General features: G+C 41.8%; 1 protein-coding gene across 2 annotated transcripts in view; it reads left to right on the top strand.

The window, feature by feature from the left end:
* FMN2 (formin 2) overlaps positions 1 to 18,442 on the top strand; it is a gene marked incomplete at its 5' end in the record, with an annotated part of 369,568 nt that extends 351,126 nt beyond the window's left edge. For both annotated transcript variants that reach the window (XM_080825184.1, XM_080825183.1), the window contains 2 exons: positions 14,625 to 14,706; positions 17,057 to 18,442. In XM_080825184.1, the coding sequence (XP_080681310.1) occupies positions 14,625 to 14,706; positions 17,057 to 17,083 (109 nt within the window). In that variant the 3' untranslated portion in view covers positions 17,084 to 18,442. The remainder of the gene's footprint in view (positions 1 to 14,624; positions 14,707 to 17,056) is intronic.
* Between the last annotated feature and the right edge of the window lie 2,438 nt (positions 18,443 to 20,880).

The raw sequence follows: 20,880 nt of genomic DNA, 5'->3' as shown, positions 1-20,880 counted from the left end.
GACCCACACACCTTGCTCTTTGCCTCTCTTCCAAAGAGCTTTCTGAGTCAAAACCTTTCATAATAAACTTATGATCTAGTAAGTAAAACGTTTCTCTGAGTTCTATGAGCTGTTCTGGCCAATTAATTGAACCCAAGGAGGGGGTTGTTCTAACCTTTCATCTCTAGCCTGTGGGTCGGAAGCACAGGTGGCATCTGGACTTGGCATTGGCATCTGAAGGGGGCAGTCTTGTGGGGCTGAGCCCTGAATCCGTGGCACCCGACGCGATCTCTAGGTCAGCACTGAATAAAGTATTTGGTGGTCCAGGAAACTCCCGTGGATCAGAACCATTACCCCAATCAGAGACCTTCATTTAGAATATAAAATAGCCAGAAGTAGAAGTTTGCCTGTGAGCAATCACTAGTCCTTAAACTTCAATTTGTCACAGAATATGTGGAGATCGGCCTCTAGAATTGGTTGGGTGAGGAGAAGGGAAGGAGCGGTCTACTCTAATTACCGTTACACATTTAGGTAATACATATTTTATAGGGATAAAACATCAGGATAAAAGCATATTCATAGTTTTTCTTAACTTTATGAGATACAATTATTTTTGAAAAAATTAACCTCTTTGGTTCAAATTTCTTTGGCCTAGGGGTGAACATTTTTGGAAAGTTTGACACAATCCCATTTGGCCACGTAAAATTTTCTGAATGTACGGAGGAGGTAAATAAGATGAAGAATAATTGAAACGAGTATATTTCAGCAGTTAAGAGAATTTCGGATGCTCACAGATAACTTAAAAGCTCTCATTTTAAAAGTTAGTCTAGGTGTAGGTGTAGATGTATTCTTAAGTTCATGTGTTGTTTTTAGGGCAGAAGCACTCAATTCTGTATGACATTTGCACATGGATTTATTTCCTATAGCTCTGATTAATTTTTTAATATTTTCACTTTACAAAGGCAAAATGAAAGAATCATCGCATGGAGTACTAGAGCATGAACTTGAAGCTAGGTAATGTAGATGGACTAATGAGAGAAAAAGGTAGAAAGGCAATTTTTTTTAATATCTTGGATAAATGGCTGGATGGCTGTGCAGATGAATGGACAGACAGGCAGGTGGATGGACAGACAGGCAGGTGGATGGATGGGGAGTTATTGGGAGTCACACAGAAAACCGTTCAGGAAAAGATACAAACCCAAGTAAGTGAAAATGATGTTTTTATGAAGAGAGCTTAAGTTGGCTCCGATCTCTTGCAGCTCTCTCCTCCACCTATTGTTAAAAAAAGAAAAAGAGCTCACAGCATTCTCTACCACTAGTTATGGTCTATTACAGTGTCCCAAAGATTCACGTGAGACTTAAGGACCGTGCACAAACTCTTAGCTTAAGAGAGGCAAGAACACGACCATCAGAAAGCTGGTGGATCATAGTAAAAAAGGAAAAAAATTGTGCTCACTCCCATAAAATATATATTTGACTATTCATAAGTAGTTCCTAAAATCAAATTTCCTAGTAATGCTGATCAAAGAAAAATTAAGAATTAAGTGTTCACATCCAAATTCTTAATGATTAGTGGCCATTTCCTATTTTCCACCTGAGAGTTTAACAGATTCGCTAAGAGGGATCATAGAGTTCACAAATGCTGGGAGCAAGTATTCCAACAGATACAGTTTGATTCATAGTTTTATAGTCCAAGGCCGTGATCTCTTGTCTACACTTTGGAGATCCAAAACACCTCTGAAACCAAACATTTTTTCCTAAGTTTGTGGCAAACTCAACTTACGTGAGACAATTTACATAGTCTTTATTCATCCCACTTAGTATGTGTACTGCAGAAATGTTGACCTGTTTGGTTACTCCCTGCTATGTCAGACCCATTTGGTAGGGTCTGAAATTAGGAGGATTCTGAATTCTGTAATCCCATCGGGTCCCAGGGCTTGGATAAAGGGTCACGGGATGACCAGATACCTGGCTGACTGAACACTGGAGTCACCGGTCCTGATTCTGCTCCTCGAACCACACAAATAAATCCAGTCCCTTGTCCGTGTCTTCACATATTTAAGGGTTAGCTGTGAAGACGCTGTCAATTCTCCATCCCTCTGATAGCACATTCCCGGTTCTTTTAATTGTTCTAGAATCTCTTTGGACTTTTCTGATTCATTCATCCATTCATTCAGAGAGCTTCCTGCCCAGCCTGGGCCACGTCATCTGTTCTCCCAGCTGTGCCCTTACTGGCACCACGACTCACACAACCAGTTGCACTTCTTAACACTCCCAGGATCAGCAAGTCCATACCCTTCTTCACCTTTCTTGCTCTAGGAGAAATCTCCTAGCTGGACTATTTAAAAATCAGAGTTCTCCAACCTGAGGTAGATTCGCTAAGGAATGGAGATCCTGAGATAAATTCTAGGAAACATGGGGGGCGGATGAGAAGTCGAGAATGCTTTTATGCAGCTTTTAGTTGCCTTTTATAACTGTTCCCTGCGATACTTTCTTCTGCTTTCTTCCAACTCTGAACACCGTTTCTGCATACTGTGAACTTAGGACTTGTTCGTGTGTTTTACTGAGGTCATTCAACAAGTATTTCTTAAGTGGCTACTACGTGCCAGGCACCGGAGCTGTAAACAAAACCAAATCCCGGCCTTCTGAAGCTAAATTAATGTACACCAGGACTGATACAGGCTCTGACAAAAAATAAAGTAGGGTGGAGCGAACAGTGAGTTGTAGGAGGTGTTGGTCTCACTAGAGACCTGATGGAATAAGCCAGTGGATACTTGGAGACAGAAAGGGAGGTACAAAGCCCGAGGAAGGAGCGTGTTTTGGGAGGAAGCCGAAGTTGCTGGAATAGAGTGAGGGGGGGTATGTCTGGCAGGCAAGGAGCCGGAGGGGCTTCAAGAAGGAGCTTGGGGAGAGCCTGTGAAATGCTGCTGGTGTTCACATGAGGCCGGTGAGAACCAGGGACTGACCCTGGCATTGGAAGGGGAAGGAGCTGATGGCGTCCACGCGAGGAGTCTCTGTCCAGTGGCCGGGTAGAGATGAGATGGGAGCAGAAAAGTGGAGACAGTGACCACAGGAGTTTGTGCGTAGAAAGGGTCAAAGAGAAAAGAAGGTCCAGCTGGAGAGGAAGGTGAATTAGGGCTTTTTGTTTTTTGATGATGATGGGATAAACAGCATATTTTTAGCCAGATAGGCATAATCCAGGAGGGGAAATATCGTGACCCTTGTTCTTGGTCTCCCTTAATATGTGTGTTTTCGTGATCCCATCCCTGTCCTGTATCTTCCACATCTTTCCCTTAATTAAGCCGTACTTCCTCTTGCATAATCCTGAAGCATCATGATGAAAATAGTTTTCTTGTACTCTTTTATGAGTTTTACAGGGAGGAAATGTGATAAACTTTCTAAAAACTAATTTCCATGTCTAATAGACCTTGCATTCCTCCCTGCAACCAAAAAAAGTCTTTAAAAAATAGGATCCAAGTTATTCATACATGTCAGCTTTTGCTAGAGAAGTGTCAAAACAAAATCCATGGTGTATGTACCAGCAGCTTAAGTTGACATCTCACTAGCTATAATCAAAAATGTTTCTGAACCATATGCCCAAAAAAATCACTGACATTAAGAAAATATCTTAGCATGTGGAAGTAGTAAACCGATGTTTGCATGGAAAATGTCAAATGTAGTAAACAACATTAATCTCCTGTAATAAAAGATTAATTGTGCTGTCACGAGCGATTTTATAATAGTTTTGGCCATCGTGTATGAGAGAAATTTGTCTTATTTGCTATCATAAATTTGTAGAACCAGGGATTGTCATTTGACCATTTTGTTAAGGAAATCTAAAAATGTTCAATTTGTACAGAAGAAACATGGTCACTCTTACCAGACTTAGGTAAAGGGCTTGTCAGCTGAGCTACTTTTGTAAATTCCATGTAAATCCACATCTAATGCAGAATTAAAAGTCTCTACTACAAGATCCATGAGAAAAACAAACCCCTTTTTTCTTTTATATAAGTCAGAGATTTTAAATTATTGGTGAAAAACATGGGATCAGGAGTTTAAAAATCCTAGCACGTTTACGAACACAAATATTCCTCTTCTCGGTGGCTATTAAACGCTTGTTGTCCAAGCATTTTAAGAAGTTCTAAGTAGTACCTTCCAGATTTCTCAGCTCTTTCTCATGCCATGTTAAATTCCTAGTAGAAGAACATGACAAAAGGATACTCTTGGTCTGACAGGGTTTAGTTTGGGTTCTCTGTTGACACAGTTGGAATGTGAACCTTGCTCTTGAGTCCAGGAAGCAACTGTATTTTCCTTCAGCAGCACAGAATGGCAGCATCTCTAGCACTTGCCACCGACTCCTACTCAGCTGAGAGCTTTGCCGTGTGCTGCAGTTAAGAAAATATGCTGACTGTGCTGAACTTCCCAGACTCTATCAGGTTAGATCACCAGCAAGTACCAGGACACACTTGAAGAATGTGTTGACTTCCCGGTCTTCAGAAATGCCTTCACTGAGTTATAGTTTAAATTTTATATTGAGGATTTGTTTTTAAAAAAAAATAGAAGTTTCCTTCTGTATTTTTAGATGTGTTCTGATTGCAGTTTACGTGCCTTATTCAGAGAACGGCATCGAACATTTCTCCTAGAAATTAGGATCAAGAAAATGTGGTGGTAGCTTTGTTTTCTCCAGATAGTCTTACACACTTTTCTTTTACATGGATGAACACTGTAGACCGTTGTGTTTCCATTCCTACTTTTCCCTGAATAAAGTTCAAAATTTGTGCCATTATAGTATTTCTTCCTAGAATTTAATAAAACACACATGGCCATGTTTCTAGTTTCTTTTCTCAAAAATCATTTTAAACTGCCACACTTTAGATGTTCAGCGTTTTATTTTATTTTTTTTTAAGATTTTTATTTATTTATTTGACAGACAGAGATAACAAGTAGGCAGAGAGGCAGGCAGAGAGAGAGAGAGAGGAGGAAGCAGGCTCCCTGTCGAGCAGAGAGCCCGATGCGGGGCTCGATCCCAGGACCCCGGGATCATGACCTGTGCCGAAGGCAGAGGCTTTAACCCACTGAGCCACACAGGTGCCCCGATGTTCAGCGTTTTAAAAGATCCAGTATTTAAGAATCAAATGCTTCTAAATGAATGAATAAATTAATATAGAGCATGGAAATATATACATATATGATAAATATATACACGGAAATAAATAGAAGGTATCAGCGGTTGTGTACTTCATCTTTCCCGTGTATCTGTGTAGTTAAAAGCAAGGTAGTTCAGCGGTTGAAGCCAGAACTGTGGGGGTAGATTTTTCTGTTTGACTGGATTTGAACCACAGATCTGCCACGAATTGGTGTATGACCTTAAGCAAATACTTTGACCATTTTAGGTTTCAGTTTCCTCATTGTGGACGTTGGGTAACAATAGCAGACATGGGGTTATTTTACAAGACTTAAAGGAGGTAACATTGTAAAACCCTTCTAGCCCAATGCCTGGCACGTAACAAGTCCTTAGTAAGTGTCAGATCGACCGTGATGAGCCAGGTGCTGTGCGGGCATGGGATATGGAAAAGAAAGACATTCCATTCTCTGCCTTCAAGGAGCTAACATCATAGTGTCTTTTTTTTTTTTTTAAGATTTTATTTATTCATTTGACAGAGAGAGAGATCACAAGGAGGTAGAGAGGCAGGCAGAGAGAGAGGGGGAAGCAGGCTCCCCGCTGAGCAGAGAGCCCAATGCAGGGCTCGATCCCAGGACCCTGGGATCATGACCTGAGCTGAAGGCAGAGGCTTTAACCCACGGAGCCACCCAGGCGCCCCCATCATAGTGTCTTTAAAGATACTCGTTCTGTGGAGGCTCCCTAGAAGGAATAGAGGTACTGAACTTAGGAAGTAAAATGAAGGTCCTCTATCCCAACTTACTTCCCATTATAGGAATTCCACTTTTACACGACTAAAAGGTAGACATCAAGCCCATGATTTTGTCCCCTTTCTGGTGGGAATGATAGGGAAGGAGGGCAGATGCTGAAGCTGACCAGGTGATTCATTCCGTTATCATACAACCTCAAGAACCTCTGAGTCCCAGGCTGCTGCTTTTCCGAAGAGTGTGGCAGCATCTCTCATACTTGACCGCCAGATGGTTGGGTGAGGCTGTGAACACGAAGCCCTCATTCACTATGTCTGTCACATCACTTACTATGAATGTTCACTTTCTTCAAATAAAAAGCATCCCTGTCATTTTTTGGACACCTGTGATTGCTGGGACAGTTTTACCCAGTCTCAGATTAAAACAGTTTCTCCATAAATTTTATCAGTTAATTGTGCTTGATTCTCTTCAATGAGATGCTTTTTAAAACAGGAATGTAACCGTATGGAAGGATACCCTGTTATCTTTTTTTGTAGTATATTTGACCATTGTAAATTCATCTAAGTATCCTCTCCCCCAACTATCATTTCTCTTTCTAGTCTGCAGACATCCCATTAGAGATTCCTTGAATGCTTTGTTGAAAAGAAGATTTATTATGTCATTTATCTTTTCCACTAACATGGGAACTAGTAAGGGTTAGAGACATGACTTCAGGTGGAATCCTTATAGGCTCCTAATGATTCATTTAATGTATATAAATTTAGTTTTCCTTTAAGATGGAAGAAAGTGAATATAATACACTAAACTATTTCATAAGTTTTATGCACATCCATTCAACTACATTGTTATTTATGAATGGAATTATAATAGTAAATCAGTAAACTCAAAGGTCAGGTCAAATAGGACTGCGTAGTTTACTCAATATGTGAATTGGACATCCAGACTCATTGCTGAAGAGTTTACTGGAAGAAGGAAGCAAAAACAAGAGATTTAAATAATCAAAGTCCTAGTTATTTGCCAGAACTTATCCCTGTAAATTTTTTTAGCTTACTTTTGATTTCCCTGTTCCTCACGCACTTATTCATTTATTTTTTCTTCACTTAGTTATTTTTCAAACATCTAATCAATACTTACTTGTTGTGCGAGCTTTATTATTATCCTTGGGAATGTAAAAAATGAATGTACACGATCCGTAATCTCAAGGAACTTACTGTTCAACAAGGCAAAAGACAGATACATCAATAGTCTTAAGTCTTTAAAATAAGCCTTCCTAGAGGATCAGATGTACTCTCTCTAGGAAGCTGTTTTTGAGCTTAATTTGAAGGAGCCGTGGAAGGAAGAGAAAAAAAGAATGGGTAGACCCAGAGGAATAGATTTAGCAAGACCTCCTATGGGGTGGGGAGTGGTTCTGCATGGTTGGAGCCCAAGGAACATTGTAGAAACGAAGGAGAAATTCGGTTAGTTGTAAGTGGCCTTGAATACCATGAAAATGTGGCTCATATGATTTCCATGTTTTGGACATTTGTGAAGGACGGCCATTCCGTGGGGCAGGGCAGTCAGTGGTCTAGATGACATAAGGAGAAGCTTTGAAAACCAATCAGGGACCGTGGAATTTAGGTTGGGATAGATTTAAAAACCATTACTAAGGAATCATTAATAACAAAACTCGTTAACCATTTGCATATATATGGAGGGCTGGTGAGGAAGGGAGAGAAAGGGTTTAGAGAATGAATGTTTACGCATAGTTGTATTCTTAACCAAGGCCCCAGGGGAAGAAAGAAGAATGTCCACTGGGATCTGGAAGTCCGGGGAAAGATCAGAACTAGAGGTCGGGAAAGTCTCATTGCAGCTGGAATTATAGAGATTGCCTACAGATACAGATACCGCAGAATTAAGATTAGACCCTGGGTGTGGGGGAGAAGCTTAGCAGCAAAAGAGATGAAGGAAGCATGTTCAGAAAAATTGTTGGAGAACTCAGAAATCCTCCAAGGACCAAACGGATCGAGAATTTTAAAATCAGGGACTAGTTAACCACTTCAGAGTGATTACCGTGGTAGAGGAGGGTAAGAACTAGAAAGTGCTGGTGGGTTTGCCGGCTAGGAAAGGACTGACCGCTCTTATTCCACAGAGGGGCTGCTGTAAGTGATGATCTGTGTATGGGGGGGAGGGAGGGGTGTTGTGGGCTCGGAGATGAGAGCATAGTGGCATACATTCACACCCGTCTTTTGTTATAACCGTTGCAACAGTATAGGAGAAGTTTTTTCTGAGGTAGCTCATCCATGATTATAATGTTCTGCATTTTAAGACTCTCAGACAGCCACCAGAGAGAGTCTGGCTGTAGGGATCAATTTGATCAGTTGAATGTGTTTTCTTCTGAGTAAACGATTCCTCTTTTCACCCACGTGTACACTCTAGGAAACACCGATGTACACTATTTCTGCTTATTGGCTTTGTGTTTAATATAGATTTGCAGTTTTTAGGACACAAACCTAGAACATGTATATCTGTCACGGAATCCTAGACTTTAGACCACGAAGATGTCTCAAAATTCAGCTACTGTCGTTGACAGAAAGGGCCAGCGCGGGCCACGAGTTCCCACGATGTGAGTGCAGGACGACGCGGGGGGCCTCTGTGCCAACCCCTTCTTCAGCTCGTGCTCAGCCTTGCTTCTGTTGCATCAAAGAAACTGAAAGGTAGCCTTCAAGCTTGGTTTCCTTGAGCCGAGGGCACTTTTGCGTTCATTCTGTCTGTTCTCCATAACCCTTTGAGGTAATGAATGCAACGTTCTCTCTGAAAAGTCTGAGGTTGCCAGTGATGAAGTTCAGAAATGCTCATGTGCGCGAACCGAAGTTCTTTTCACTTGAGGCTAATGATGAGTGACATTTTGGGTTGATGTTCCCATTATATTGTCAGGGGTTTTGTGGTAGTGTGCGTGTGTGTGTATATGTTAAATAATTAAGGTTATAAGGCAGAGACAACAGAGCCAGGAGTAACCTCCCCCAGACCACCTGGAATTCCAGAAGACATCTAACACCTGCTTCTATCTTTATCTGGAGAGAGACCCCCCACTTTAAAGCTGGCAGCCTAACCAGCCTTTCTCTACGGTCTCTCACTGTCCCCCTTCTCCGTGTGTATATATGTGTGTCTTTGTTTCCTCCCGTTTCTCAAAAAAATTTGTAAATTTGTTGGCAGGCACGATGGTGTTGTATTTCAGTGCAGTACCCAGTGAACGGGTAGTAATGATAATTACGTCTCCTCTTAGCTTATTACTCTGGGTATCAAGACCTCCAGCACTGACATGCCAACCCCGGGCTGCACTTACATCTCTCACAGGCCGTAGACTCCAGGAAGGAATCTGGCCGCTCCCAGCAAGCCTCCCTGGAGCCGGCAGGAAATGAATCCATCGGCCACAGATTCTTATTTAGACCAAATTATTAATGTTTAGTGGCAGAAAAGTGACTCCCTTGTTCCTTCCATTGAATGATGAGAGCGTATCTGTTTTCTTGATAAGACTGTGGCCAGCCTGGCTTTTGCTCTAGAAGGTAGATAAAAATTATTCTGCCTGCAGGCCTCAGGGATGTCTGGTTTCTTTTCTCTGTTGCTGTGCCAGAGTGTATCTCCCTTATTCATCTCACACACTGTCTTTAAACTTAATCACACTGAACTTTTTGTATATGTTTGCCTGACAATAAATGGGTCTGGGGATGAGAGGGGAAAGTGCAGAGAAAAATACATCTTTATTAGGAGAGAAATAAGGAAACACTCTCTTCGTTTAGAATAGCCTGAGGTTAAATGTGCCCAGTTATATTAAGGACAAAATTTGAGAAAGTTTTCCTTTTTTTAATACCAAAATAAAAATAATAATTGGAATGCAAATTAGTTTTAGCAAAATTTTTGATAAAAAGTATTTTTTCATTCTACCACCTACCTCTGTCTTGTTTCTGATAGAGACCTTAAAAATGTTTTCATTCTCCTGGGCTCAAATTTTCTATGCTTCGTAACTTCTAAATTCATAACTCCTTAAAACCAAAGGAAGTTGTTACTACTTGGGATATTTGCATAGAAGGAATTAAAAATCTTATAGATGTCTGGGGCACCTGGGTGGCTCAGTGGGTTAAGCCTCTGCCTTCGGCTCAGGTCATGATCTCAGGGTCCTGGGATCGAGTCCCGCATCGGGCTCTCTGCTCAGCGGGGAGCCTGCTTCCTCCTCTCTCTCTCTCTGCCTGCCTCTCTGCCTGCTTGTGATCTCTCTCTGTCAAATAAATAAATAAAATCTTTAAAAAAAAAAAAAAAAAAATCTTATAGATGTCTTAAGATCTATTTATTTTCTTTTTTAGGTTACATTTGTGACTTTATTTTTAGAAAATTTAATATAAAAGTTTTTAAGTCAATTTAAATACAAGCTTTCATACTTAAAGATGTTTTGTTTTTCTCTGGTCACTTTGCCCTGCACCAAGAAAACAGTTCCAACTGACAGAGAATCTCAGATTGGTGTTGCTCACAAAAACCTTCCCTTCCTATCCTGTACATGGTTCTCTGAAGCATCACAAAATCTGTCTTTACCAATTAATGGTCGTCACACTTCTTTACCTCGATAAGCTTGAATTTCAGGTTTTATGCTCATTCCAGCATTACTGTCCACCTTTGTGGACAAGCTGCCAAGTAAGCAGGCTGGGGTGCCGCGTCACGATGTGTACAGTGTCTTAGAATCTTATACTCTTAGACGTGTAGAGCAGGAGAGCCCTGCCCGTCTGTAAGGGAGACTCCGGCCCCTCTCGCCTTCCAGACACAGCTGGGAAGCCTGACGTCCGCGGGAGGTGTGGGGCGTGTCGGAAAAGCCTGTGGCAGCTGTCTCCAGGTCCAAGAACTCTATTCGTTGATCCAGAATTGAACTCAGTTTTACTGCTCTCACTTGAAGCCTATTTAAATTAGCTTGTTTATCTGGTTTTCCCTTCTAGAGAAGATAGAAATTACTAGAAGAAGGTCGAGTCTGTCACTCAAGGCAGGCATGCTGTTCGCTAAACCTGATTCCATACATGTCTTCGGGTTATTTCCTATAGTTAAGTTCTCCTTGAAAGAATACAGAATGCCTCATACTCTGATTGCTTTTGATCCTCCATTTGAGGGAGAAGTACATACTTTTGGTGCTTTTTCAGCAGAGTTTTGTTTCTGAACTTCTATAAGCAATAAAAGCTATCACAGCAAAATATTCACATAAACATCAAATTTTATAGCCGCTATATACCACTCAGTATCCTTCCAGTCTGTCTAAAAGGTAATGCTCTATTTCCTGTTTTCCAGTCTCTGCTTTGCTGTGTTGTTTTTCCAAGATCACTAAAGGTGATGAGTTTTCATTATGAAATGATTTGTTTCTGCTCCTGTTTTCTTCCTGTGATCTAGACGCTGACCGAAGTCGCAGCAGTGAGTAAGCCTATCATAGGTGTCATCTGAAGGCTTTTTACTTCCCTTTTTAGTTCTCTGGTAGGGTGAAATCTTGATTAACCCATGCCCGGGCAGTCCCCTGTGCGTGAAGGCAGCCAGATTCAACACCGTCTCCAGCAGTCAAGCCTCAGAGCCGGGTCTGCCCACCACCCGCACCCGATGGGAGTTTGAACTCCCGCGCCAGCAGCATTTGGAAGCCAAGGGCTGTCTCCCTCCCCCTCGCCCTGGTTTCCTCTCTCCCCTCTCTCCCCGCGCGGGAACCATCGCCCCTCTTTCTCCTCCCCGCCTCCTTTCCCAGCAGGCCGTCGTGGTCATTTTTACTTACTGTTTGAAATGTCATCGGCACCATGCTTTTCCACTTAAAGCCTGTCTGGTTGTGAGATCCACATCTTTTTCCTACTTAAACCGAGTATGACTGAAGGGGGGGGGGGCTGAGGCAGGAGGGAAGGGGGGATGGGCCGTGTACAGGGAGTTACTCAATGGAGCCCCCCACGCTCGCCCAGACGCCCCAGCAGGACGCTCCTCCCCGGCCTCTCCTCCTCCGGCCGCTGCTTTCGGCCAGCTCTGGCCCCGCGTCTCACCTCCAGGGACACATTCTTTTCTCCTGCCTCAAGTGTGGAAAAAATGTCTTGTTGTCCGAGTTTTGGTGAAATAAAATTGGCATCTGGAAGACGCCCCATTTGCTGGGAACTTAGGAGGGGCCCCGGCTCACAGGGCGCGGAAGCGCGCAAGTTCTCGGGGTGCACGGGGGAGGGAGGGGAGAGGAGGCACGGGCTGGGGGCCGGGGGCTCAGCGCGGCTGCCCAGTCCAGGCTTCCGGGAGGACCTCGGTGCCCGGGGCGAGCCGCATTGCCCTGGGGCATCCTCAGCCCCTTCGAGGGGGCGCTTGGAAACGCACCTGCTGCCCCACCCCGCCCGGACCCCCGGAGTAAAACGGGCCTGGAGGACTGCGTTGTAACGCGGGCTCAGCCCTTCGAGGTCCTGGTGTTTGGTTTCTGAGCCCGCACCTCCTTTATGCGTGACTGCGGGGCGGGGGGGGGGTGCGCTGTGACCGACACCCCCAACCATGCGCATCGGAACCTGAAGGTAAAGCAGCCAGCCGCCCCGCCCTGGCCTCTGGGGCTGTGGAGGTCTGGGGCCGGGCGGAGCGGGCCGTTCGCGAGGCTCCCCGTGGGAGTCCGGGGCGCTCCCGGCCGGCGCACGTGCGCTCCCGGTGTGCCCTGCTCTCCTCCGCCGTCCCATCGCCCCTTCCGAGAAAGTACGAGCAGCTAAGATTTCTCTTGGATGCAGGGCTCAGCTGTGCACCTGCTCCGGAAAGACGTCCACGACCCTGTCCTCCTGGGGCCTGGCCGGGCCTCCAAAACCCAGGGGGTGTGCTTACTGCCCCTTCCTAACTTACTCGCTTGTGTGTGCAGCTCTCCTGGTGGACGCTGAACTTCGTTGTCCTCAGGAAGCTGAGCCAAGCCCAGTGCCTGGCCTGCGGTTGCTGGGACCAAAGGTTGTCAAGTGGAGGAGGGAGCGAGAGCATGGGAGGGCTCCTTGACGCACCTTCTCTCCAGTTGTGTTATCTCTGCTGGAAGGAACCGCCAGCTTTACGTCTGTGTTAGATTGGTCTCGTGGGGTCCTTAGGAAAGTTGTGCTTTAAAAACAAAATAAATACGATAGTGAGAAAATTAAGATGTTTTGGTGATCTAAACACTGGCAAAGTCCTTTTTTTTTTAGTAAATGGTACAAAATACTTTAAAGAAAGTTCCGAGTAAAGTTAAGGGGATCTACTAGATGTTGCCTAAGTGCTTTAAAAAAGTAAAAAAAAAAAAAAAAAGTTTTTTCATTCCTTGTCCAAATATTTCAACTGAAATTTACTGGTAGCTCTTTCAGAGGAAGATGGGAACTCTGCAATCCTCTGTTTGTTATAAAGACAATGTTTTTGTCTTCGGATGTTTGGAGGAAGGATTAAAGGCAATTTATGACTTGGGTAGAAAGTAATAAAAGTAGTAACAATGGAGTGTCTTCGAAATCGTCATCATTTTCTGGAATTACTAACAATATCAACTCAGCAGGCATTTTACGTCCAAAAAAAATTACTTTCATTTGTCTTGCTTTAATGTAAACTCTAACATCAGTCTTCTGACTGCTGGGCTGGATCACTTCCTTCATTCCACTGTTCAAAAACAGGATTTATTCAGAGGAATTCTGCTATTAGATCTTTTACCACCAGGCTCAAGAAATATATTTATAACTTTCTTTCAGGAAATAAGCGTCAAGATCTACATAAAAAGTCTCTTATTAAGTCATGGCTTTTTTAGTTTCTCCAGGAATATGCCATTTTTAACTCCCAAGGGAAATCGTAATAATAAATAAATTAACCTCATAGGTTATTTTCCTTTTTAGGGTACCCCTTTTTATTAGTATAATCCTAGTTTTTAGATTTCTTACCATTTGTTTAATTAAAACAATCACATATACTTTTTAGAGCATTTTGCAATTTATAAAGAACTTTTTAAATAAAGGGTTTTTGATCTTTGCAACAATTCTGTCTAGTAATAATAAGAATGCTATTATATATTAAGCTCTTTTACTATTTGACAGAATATAAGTGGTATCAGGACGTTACCCAGTATCAAATAGCAAATCCAGAACTCAATGAAGAACTTAACCGCCAAATAACATCCTCTCTTAACTGTACCTCTGGTAAATTTAATGCTGTTTTCCTTGGGGTGTGTTTTTTAAAAGAACTCCCAGAAGTGTTAAAACATTATTATTGCACACGTTCTATTTTCTGTTTTCACTTTTTTTGTTTGTTTGTTTGTTTTCAAATAAATGGTGGGTTCTGTTGCTTAACGAAGCCCAGGTTTTTAAGACCTGCCCAAGCATTCACTTTTAGGCAACGGCGAGTGTCATGTGGAAAGTGATTTGAAATAATTTTAAAATAAGCACGTGAGTTTTTGTATGATACTGGTTGTTTAATTATTTTAATGCTTCAGATTTATGTAATGGAGCCCCTCTCAGTACCCTCACCTGAAAATTCCCTTAATTTCTTCTGTATCAGACTTTTAATATAGGATGAAATGTAGATATAACATTTTTAATGTATTTGTAGATCATTCCATTCAACATCCTTTGATTCCAAGATGAGAACCCCCGGATGAATTAGTCTCTAGCTCTAACGTTCAATGTTTTTGATTCAAATGTCCAATAATATTCCTGGGTATGTGATATTATTTTCTCCAGTAATTCAAATCCTTAGTGCGTTGGTATTTGCTTACCTGCCGTAAGGTGGAGTGCAGTGGTCTGTATGGGTCTTTGTTGAAACACATGTGTCTTCTCTCCATCCAGAGTAAAAGAAGCCGAAGAGGTCTGCAGGCAGAAAAAGGGAAAATCACTTTATAAAATAAAACCAAGACATGACTCTGGAATTGTAAGTATTTAACTCTTCCCTTTTTAACTTGGGATTTGCTGTGGCTTTTAAACACTGTTTTCAAAATGTATACAAACTCACATAATAACATTTTTTTAAATTTTTTTTTAAAGATTTTATTTATTCACTTGACAGACAGAGATCACAAGTAGGCAGAGAGGCAGGCAGAGAGAGAGAGAGAGGAGGAAGCAGGCCTCCTGCCGAGCAGAGAGCCCGATGCGGGGCTCGATCCCAGGACCCTGGGATCATGACCCGAGCCGAGGGCAGAGACTTCAACCCACTGAGCCACCCAGGCACCCCTCACATAATAACATTTTAATTATTTTCCTCTTAAGTGTGAAAGAGATTCTCTCTCTCCTTTTCTTATGCCTTTAATCAGGCCCAAAAGGCCTAGAGTCTCAGGATCGAGCATCCAGAGCTCAAGAATGAAGACGAATCTGTTAGGGGCTGCCTATACCTATGTGGGGCGGGGGCAGGAGTTAGGGGGCCTTTTCTCACTTTCTTGTAACATAAGCATCACCCGCACAGGGCTGCATTTGGGCTGTGATCACTGGATTAGCACCACTGGGATCTAAAACGTGATGGGCAATGCCAAGTGTAGTATTGTCCTTTGCTCAGACTGGGGGGCTCAGACCTGGCTTGTACCCCTAAGTGGCTCTCAGAGTTGGCTGTTTAACAGCTGTCAGCCAGGAGGTTGAGTTTAACAAGCTCATCTAAGGTTCCTCCTTGCCCATGTCTTTCTTTAAACTGCCGTATTGTGCACCCTGGAAGGTAGGGCTTGGTAAAAATGACGAGTTTCCCCTTGTGATGCTGTCAGTGTTGTTGTGAATGTTTTGAGGGTATATCAATTAGTACCACAGGGGTAAGAAAATGATGCTGTTTTAAATGAAAAGTTGGGTTAGGCCTTAAAATAGGAACATTTGGAATTGAGTTAATCTAATGTGGTCTAAATAGAAAAGATCAAAATAATCAAAGTTGGAATATGATTAAATTCTGATTAAACCATATTTAGAAAAAGTTAGGAAGTATATCTTCATTTAAAAGCCATTTCAGGGGGCACCTGGGTGGCTCAGTGGGTTAAGCCTCTGCCTTCAGTGAGCTGAAGGTGATCTCAGGGTCCTGGGATTGAGCCCTGCATGGGGTTCTCTGCTCAGAGGGGAGCCTGCTTCCTTCTCTACCTGCCTCTCTGCCTATTTGTGATCTCGGTCTGTCAACAAATAAATAAAATCTTTAAAAAAAAAATAAAAGCTATTTCCAGGGTTGCCTGGATGGCTGTGGTTAAGCCTCTGCCTTCGTCTCAGGTCATGATCCCAGGGTCCTGGGATCGAGCCCTGCATTGGGCTCCCTTCTCAGCGAGGAGCCTGCTTCTTCCTCTCTCATTACCCCTGCTTATGGTCCCTCTCTCACTGTCTGTCAAATAGATAGATAAATGAATAAATAAATGCTATTTCCCCTTTAGTTTCTTTATATCAAATAATTTTGACAAGTATTATATTATGGTTTAGTTTATTTTCTTTTTGGTTAAAGTACAACCTTAAAGGTACACTGAATGAGGAGGAATAAGTATTAATTAACCTCAGTCATGTCATTATAAGGATAAAAGAGAATTAAGTTATATTAACCATGAAACAAAGCAGCAATTCAATCTTCATACTTACATATTTGTGTATAGAATTGAGAATGAGAAAGGTGAATTGGCACTTTTCATGTTAGCTAGAAGCTGAATTTTTTTTTTAAGATTTTACTTATTTATTTGACAGAGATCACAAGTAGGCAGAGGCAGGCACAGAGAGAAGGGGAAGCAGGCTCCCTGCTGAGCAGAGAGCCCGATGCGGGGCTCGATTCCAGGACCCTGGGATCATGACCTGAGCCGAAGGCAGAGACTTAACCCACTGAGCCACCCAGGCGCCCCTAGAAGCTGCATTTTTAAAACTTTTTTTTTTCTCAAAAATATTTGGTGTATATTTTGGTGAAAATTCTTTTTTAAGATTTATTTATTTGAGGGAGAGAGAGAGAGACAGAATGTGAGCAGAGGGGAAGGGAGAAGCAGGCTCTCCAGAGCAGGGAGCCCAACACGAGGCTCTATCCCAGAGCCCTGGGATCATGACCTGAGCTGAAGACAGATGCTTAACTGACTGAGCCACCCAGACACCCCTTGGCTTTTGAAAATTCTTAAAGATAAAACAGATTTTACTTATATCTTTTTCCTTTATGGGCTGGTGGATCTTTAACCTTTTCCCAGAGAATTTGACCCAAGTGAAAAGATCTTGTTTGAGCTATTCTAAACTCCGTACATTTTTTAAAGTTCTTCTTTCTAACTATAACTCTTATCTGGTGCGTTTATTTTCAGAAAGCAAAGATAAGCATGAAAACCTGAACAATGAGAAGCAGAATAAATATGAGTCACTGTAACCACTTCCACAAAATTCAGCTGACCTGAGGGCGGGAAGGAAACTACATCATTTTGTTCATTTTTCCTCTTGACCTCTTGCATAATCTTTGTGTTTTCTAAACAGTTCACTGATTGTTGAATTTTACTGTACATTCATAAAAATGCAAAAGCAGTAGACCAGTGGAGAATTTGACACCTTTTCTTTTTTGTAAAGTTTATGGTATTATATCGATAGACCAAAACAACAGCATGTATAAGGGGCAATATTTGCATTAATGCTGAACATGCTAAATGTTAACCTAAAATTTACTTTTGTGAGAATATTCCTTGTCCCAGCAAAACACTTTCCTTTCTACTGACCACCAGTACTCAGCGTCACTGCATTTAGATTTATGGTTAAAATGTTATTTCTAGTGAATCGTTTGTATCAGTTCCATGTCTACATATAAATTTTCTATTTTAAAATTTAAGTACCATTTATATATCATGATCAAGGCTTTCCCAATTCTTGGGTTGCTCTCCCTAACTATATATTTGTGAAAGAAGATTATCATTTTTTACTCAAGTCAGATAATGAATAGAAGAAATATAGCAAAAGAGGTAAGCCCTTTCCTATAAATCATCTAATATAGGCAGGAATCAGAGTTTTAAGTTTAATGAGGGCTTTTATCAGCCTGTGTTGAGACCCTATATAAAGCTAATCTTCAACTAAAATAACCTAAAGGTGTGCCTCTGTATAACTTTACCATTGGCCTTCACAAAGAGAACATGACTCCATATTTTGAAGGAATTTAATAAATGATGCTCATAAAGTTGCCAAACATGACTAATTGTTGGCCAAAAAAAGGGGGGTGAGAAAGTGAGTTTTGGATGGATTGACATCTGTTAATTAAACATACCTGCCTGAGTATTTTTACATGATTGGGATTGTCTGTATGTGTTAGAGCAGGTGATTAAAGGCTGTAAAATGAGTATATAATGATTTGTTATCTGAAGGAGCTTAGGAAAGGATTTTCTTTTATTTCGCTTTGAGGGGTAAAAAAAAAAAAAAAATCTCCCACTCTTCGTGAGAGTACGTTAACGTCGTCTCATGATGCATCGTGATGGTTTTGTCTAACACTAATAGGCGGGTTTTTAAAAAATTCTTTTGATTGATATTTGTTGGAGGTTATGGTGGTTGATATTTCTCGCTATCGGAAACCAACTTAAACGAGAAAATGTTCCAAATCATAACTACGTTTGCATTTATGTCAAGTACGGTCTCTTACCTTTTAGTTTGTAGTTTCAGTGCACAGAAACAGTAGTGGATTTGGGTTGTTGTTTTGTCTTCTGTCTCCTGCAGCTCCTCTGATGTGTATATTCCCATTCTTCACTGAAATAATAGGGCATTTAACAAAGATCGCTATGTGCAATACTGTATTTAGTGTTTCTATTTCAATTTTTCTAGGATGTTAATTTATATGAAAATAAAATGAACAATAAAAGAGTTCTGTGCCTCCTGTGTGTATATCGCCTAAGGACACTTGCAAAATGCAGTCATCATATTTAATGGGGGAGAAATAAGTTAGACTCTGTGTTTGAAGATTTTTAAAAAGTTCTTATTTCAAGTTGAACAGTTGGTAGTAGTCACGTATTTGAAAAGTAAATCGACAAGCTTCTTACGCAATCTTAAGGAAGAAGTAATTCCCCCTTACGAGTAGAAATATATCAATATTTGAGAAATCCTTTTCCCAAAACTGTAAAGTTAGATGCAAAAATTCACTGGATACAGATTAAGTGGGGAAGGACTATTGGAAGACGATAAGGCCAAAGGGAAAAGAATGGTGCAGATGGGCTCTATATAGGAGAGGAAGTAAGGGATGAAACTAAGCACTAATGGAGAAGCACGGCAAGAGTTTTCTTACTCCGTAAGTAAGCTTTGTGTTTAGGTCTGATCATTTTTCAACATAAATTCTTTTATGCCCTGTACATTGATTATCATCTACTTTGTGTCAAGGCATGGTGCTAATAACTGAAGGTGTCAAAGATCTTCATCAAGCATATAAAGCAACGATTATAGTTCATTGTAGTGTCCAAATCAGCACAAAAAGCTGGAGTGCCTGCCTGTCTCAGTTGGTAGAGCATGTGACCCTTGACCTCAGAGTCATGAGTTCAAGCCCCACGTTGGTAGTGGAGTCTATTTGAAAAAAATTAAGAACAGAGAGCCCAGAAAGCTAAATCTAGAGGGGTGAGTGGGTATTAGGCAAGTGAAGGGGGAGAAATTCACAGAGGGAAAGACAGTGCTCAAAGATGCATCGAAAACATCATTTCTTTTTTTTTTTTTTAATTTATTTATTTGTTAGAGAGAGAGCAAGCGAGCAAGCACAGGCAGACAGAGTGGTAGGCAGAGGCAGAGGGAGAAGCAGGCTCCCCGCCGAGCAAGGAGCCCGATATGGGACTCGATCCCAGGACGCTGGGATCATGACCTGAGCCGAAGGCAGCCGCTTAACCAACGGAGCCCCCCAGGCGTCCTGAAAACATCATTTCTTTTAGGAGTTTTACCTAGTTCAGATTAGGTGGAGGGAGGGAGCAGAGCATAAAGTTCAAGAGGTGCAAGATGTCACTAGAGACATAGAAAAGGATTTTATAGTAGAAACCAATATAATTTTATGACAGTTTGGGGTCAGGAGGATTTTAGAATCATCTGTGCCCTTCCTGCTCATAGCAGGGTGGTGTATCAGCAGCCCTGACCTCACCCGAGAGCTTGTGTGAAATAGTCTTGAGAGTTTTCCAAATGGTTGGTGAGGAGGGGATGATGATGTGCTTCCGAGAGAGGTAACAAACTCAGGGGGCAAAGGCATGGAAAACAGATGCAAAATAGTCTGCCACACCTGATGAAGAATTAGTTCATCATCAAGAACAAGAGGTACGGTACAAGGCAGGGTAAGTGATAAGGGGCTACGGGTGGGATCAGGGGCCAGATCATGGAAGTCTTCAGTAAGAGGAAACAGTATGTAGTCCGTTGTGGAGCCAGTAAGTTATTTTAAAGTAACATGAACAGGTTCTGGCTTAATAAAGCCCATTCTGGTACCTGTGTTGAACAGTATACGCCTAGAGGCCAGAACACCTTTAAAGAAACTATTGCAAGTCCAAAGGAAGGAATAGGATTTAATAATAGTAGTAGAGACGGAAACTTAGCGCTGAAGAAATGATATATTAAGGAGGTAAAATATATAGGAGAAGTTCCGAAATCTTTACGTGTGAAAAACAAGAAAGCATACTGAATTTCAGATGACAGTCTGGTTTCTTGACTGGATTATTTGGCAACGTATGTCTCTGTGCATCAACAAAGGTGACAGGAGGAAATGCTCCAGTCAAGTTTCTTCAAAAGTAGCAGTGCCTTAGAGAAACCTGGTAAGACTATCAAGAAAACCAACTCCCAAGTCTTTATCGCCCCCAATCTTCATTTTCCTCAGAATACCTGGTCTTACATAGTTACATAGTTATTAGTATATAGTCGGTCACCCACTCAAGTTTAAATCCAGAAAGACAAGAGACTTTTTGCCTTCAGGACTAAATCTGTGACATTAAAAACAGCATGTGGCACTCATAAGGATGTACTGATTTAATGAATAAATAAATGAGAGGAAGAGAAGGGGAAAGTTCAGCGCTGAGAGGGAATGAGGAATTCCCAACGTGTGCCGAACATGCGTGTTTCTAGTAGCTGGAAAATACCAGTGAGGAACTCATGAGAGAGGTTGAATTCTGGAGGTTTTGAGGTAAGAGCCATCACTATTTGGGTG

The sequence above is a fragment of the Martes martes genome, assembly GCF_963455335.1.
Source record: "Martes martes genome assembly, chromosome: 15".
In the NCBI taxonomy this organism is placed as follows: Eukaryota; Metazoa; Chordata; class Mammalia; order Carnivora; family Mustelidae; genus Martes; species Martes martes.
Note: the sequence above shows the minus strand (reverse complement) of the source record. Positions and strands in the feature narration are given on the sequence as shown.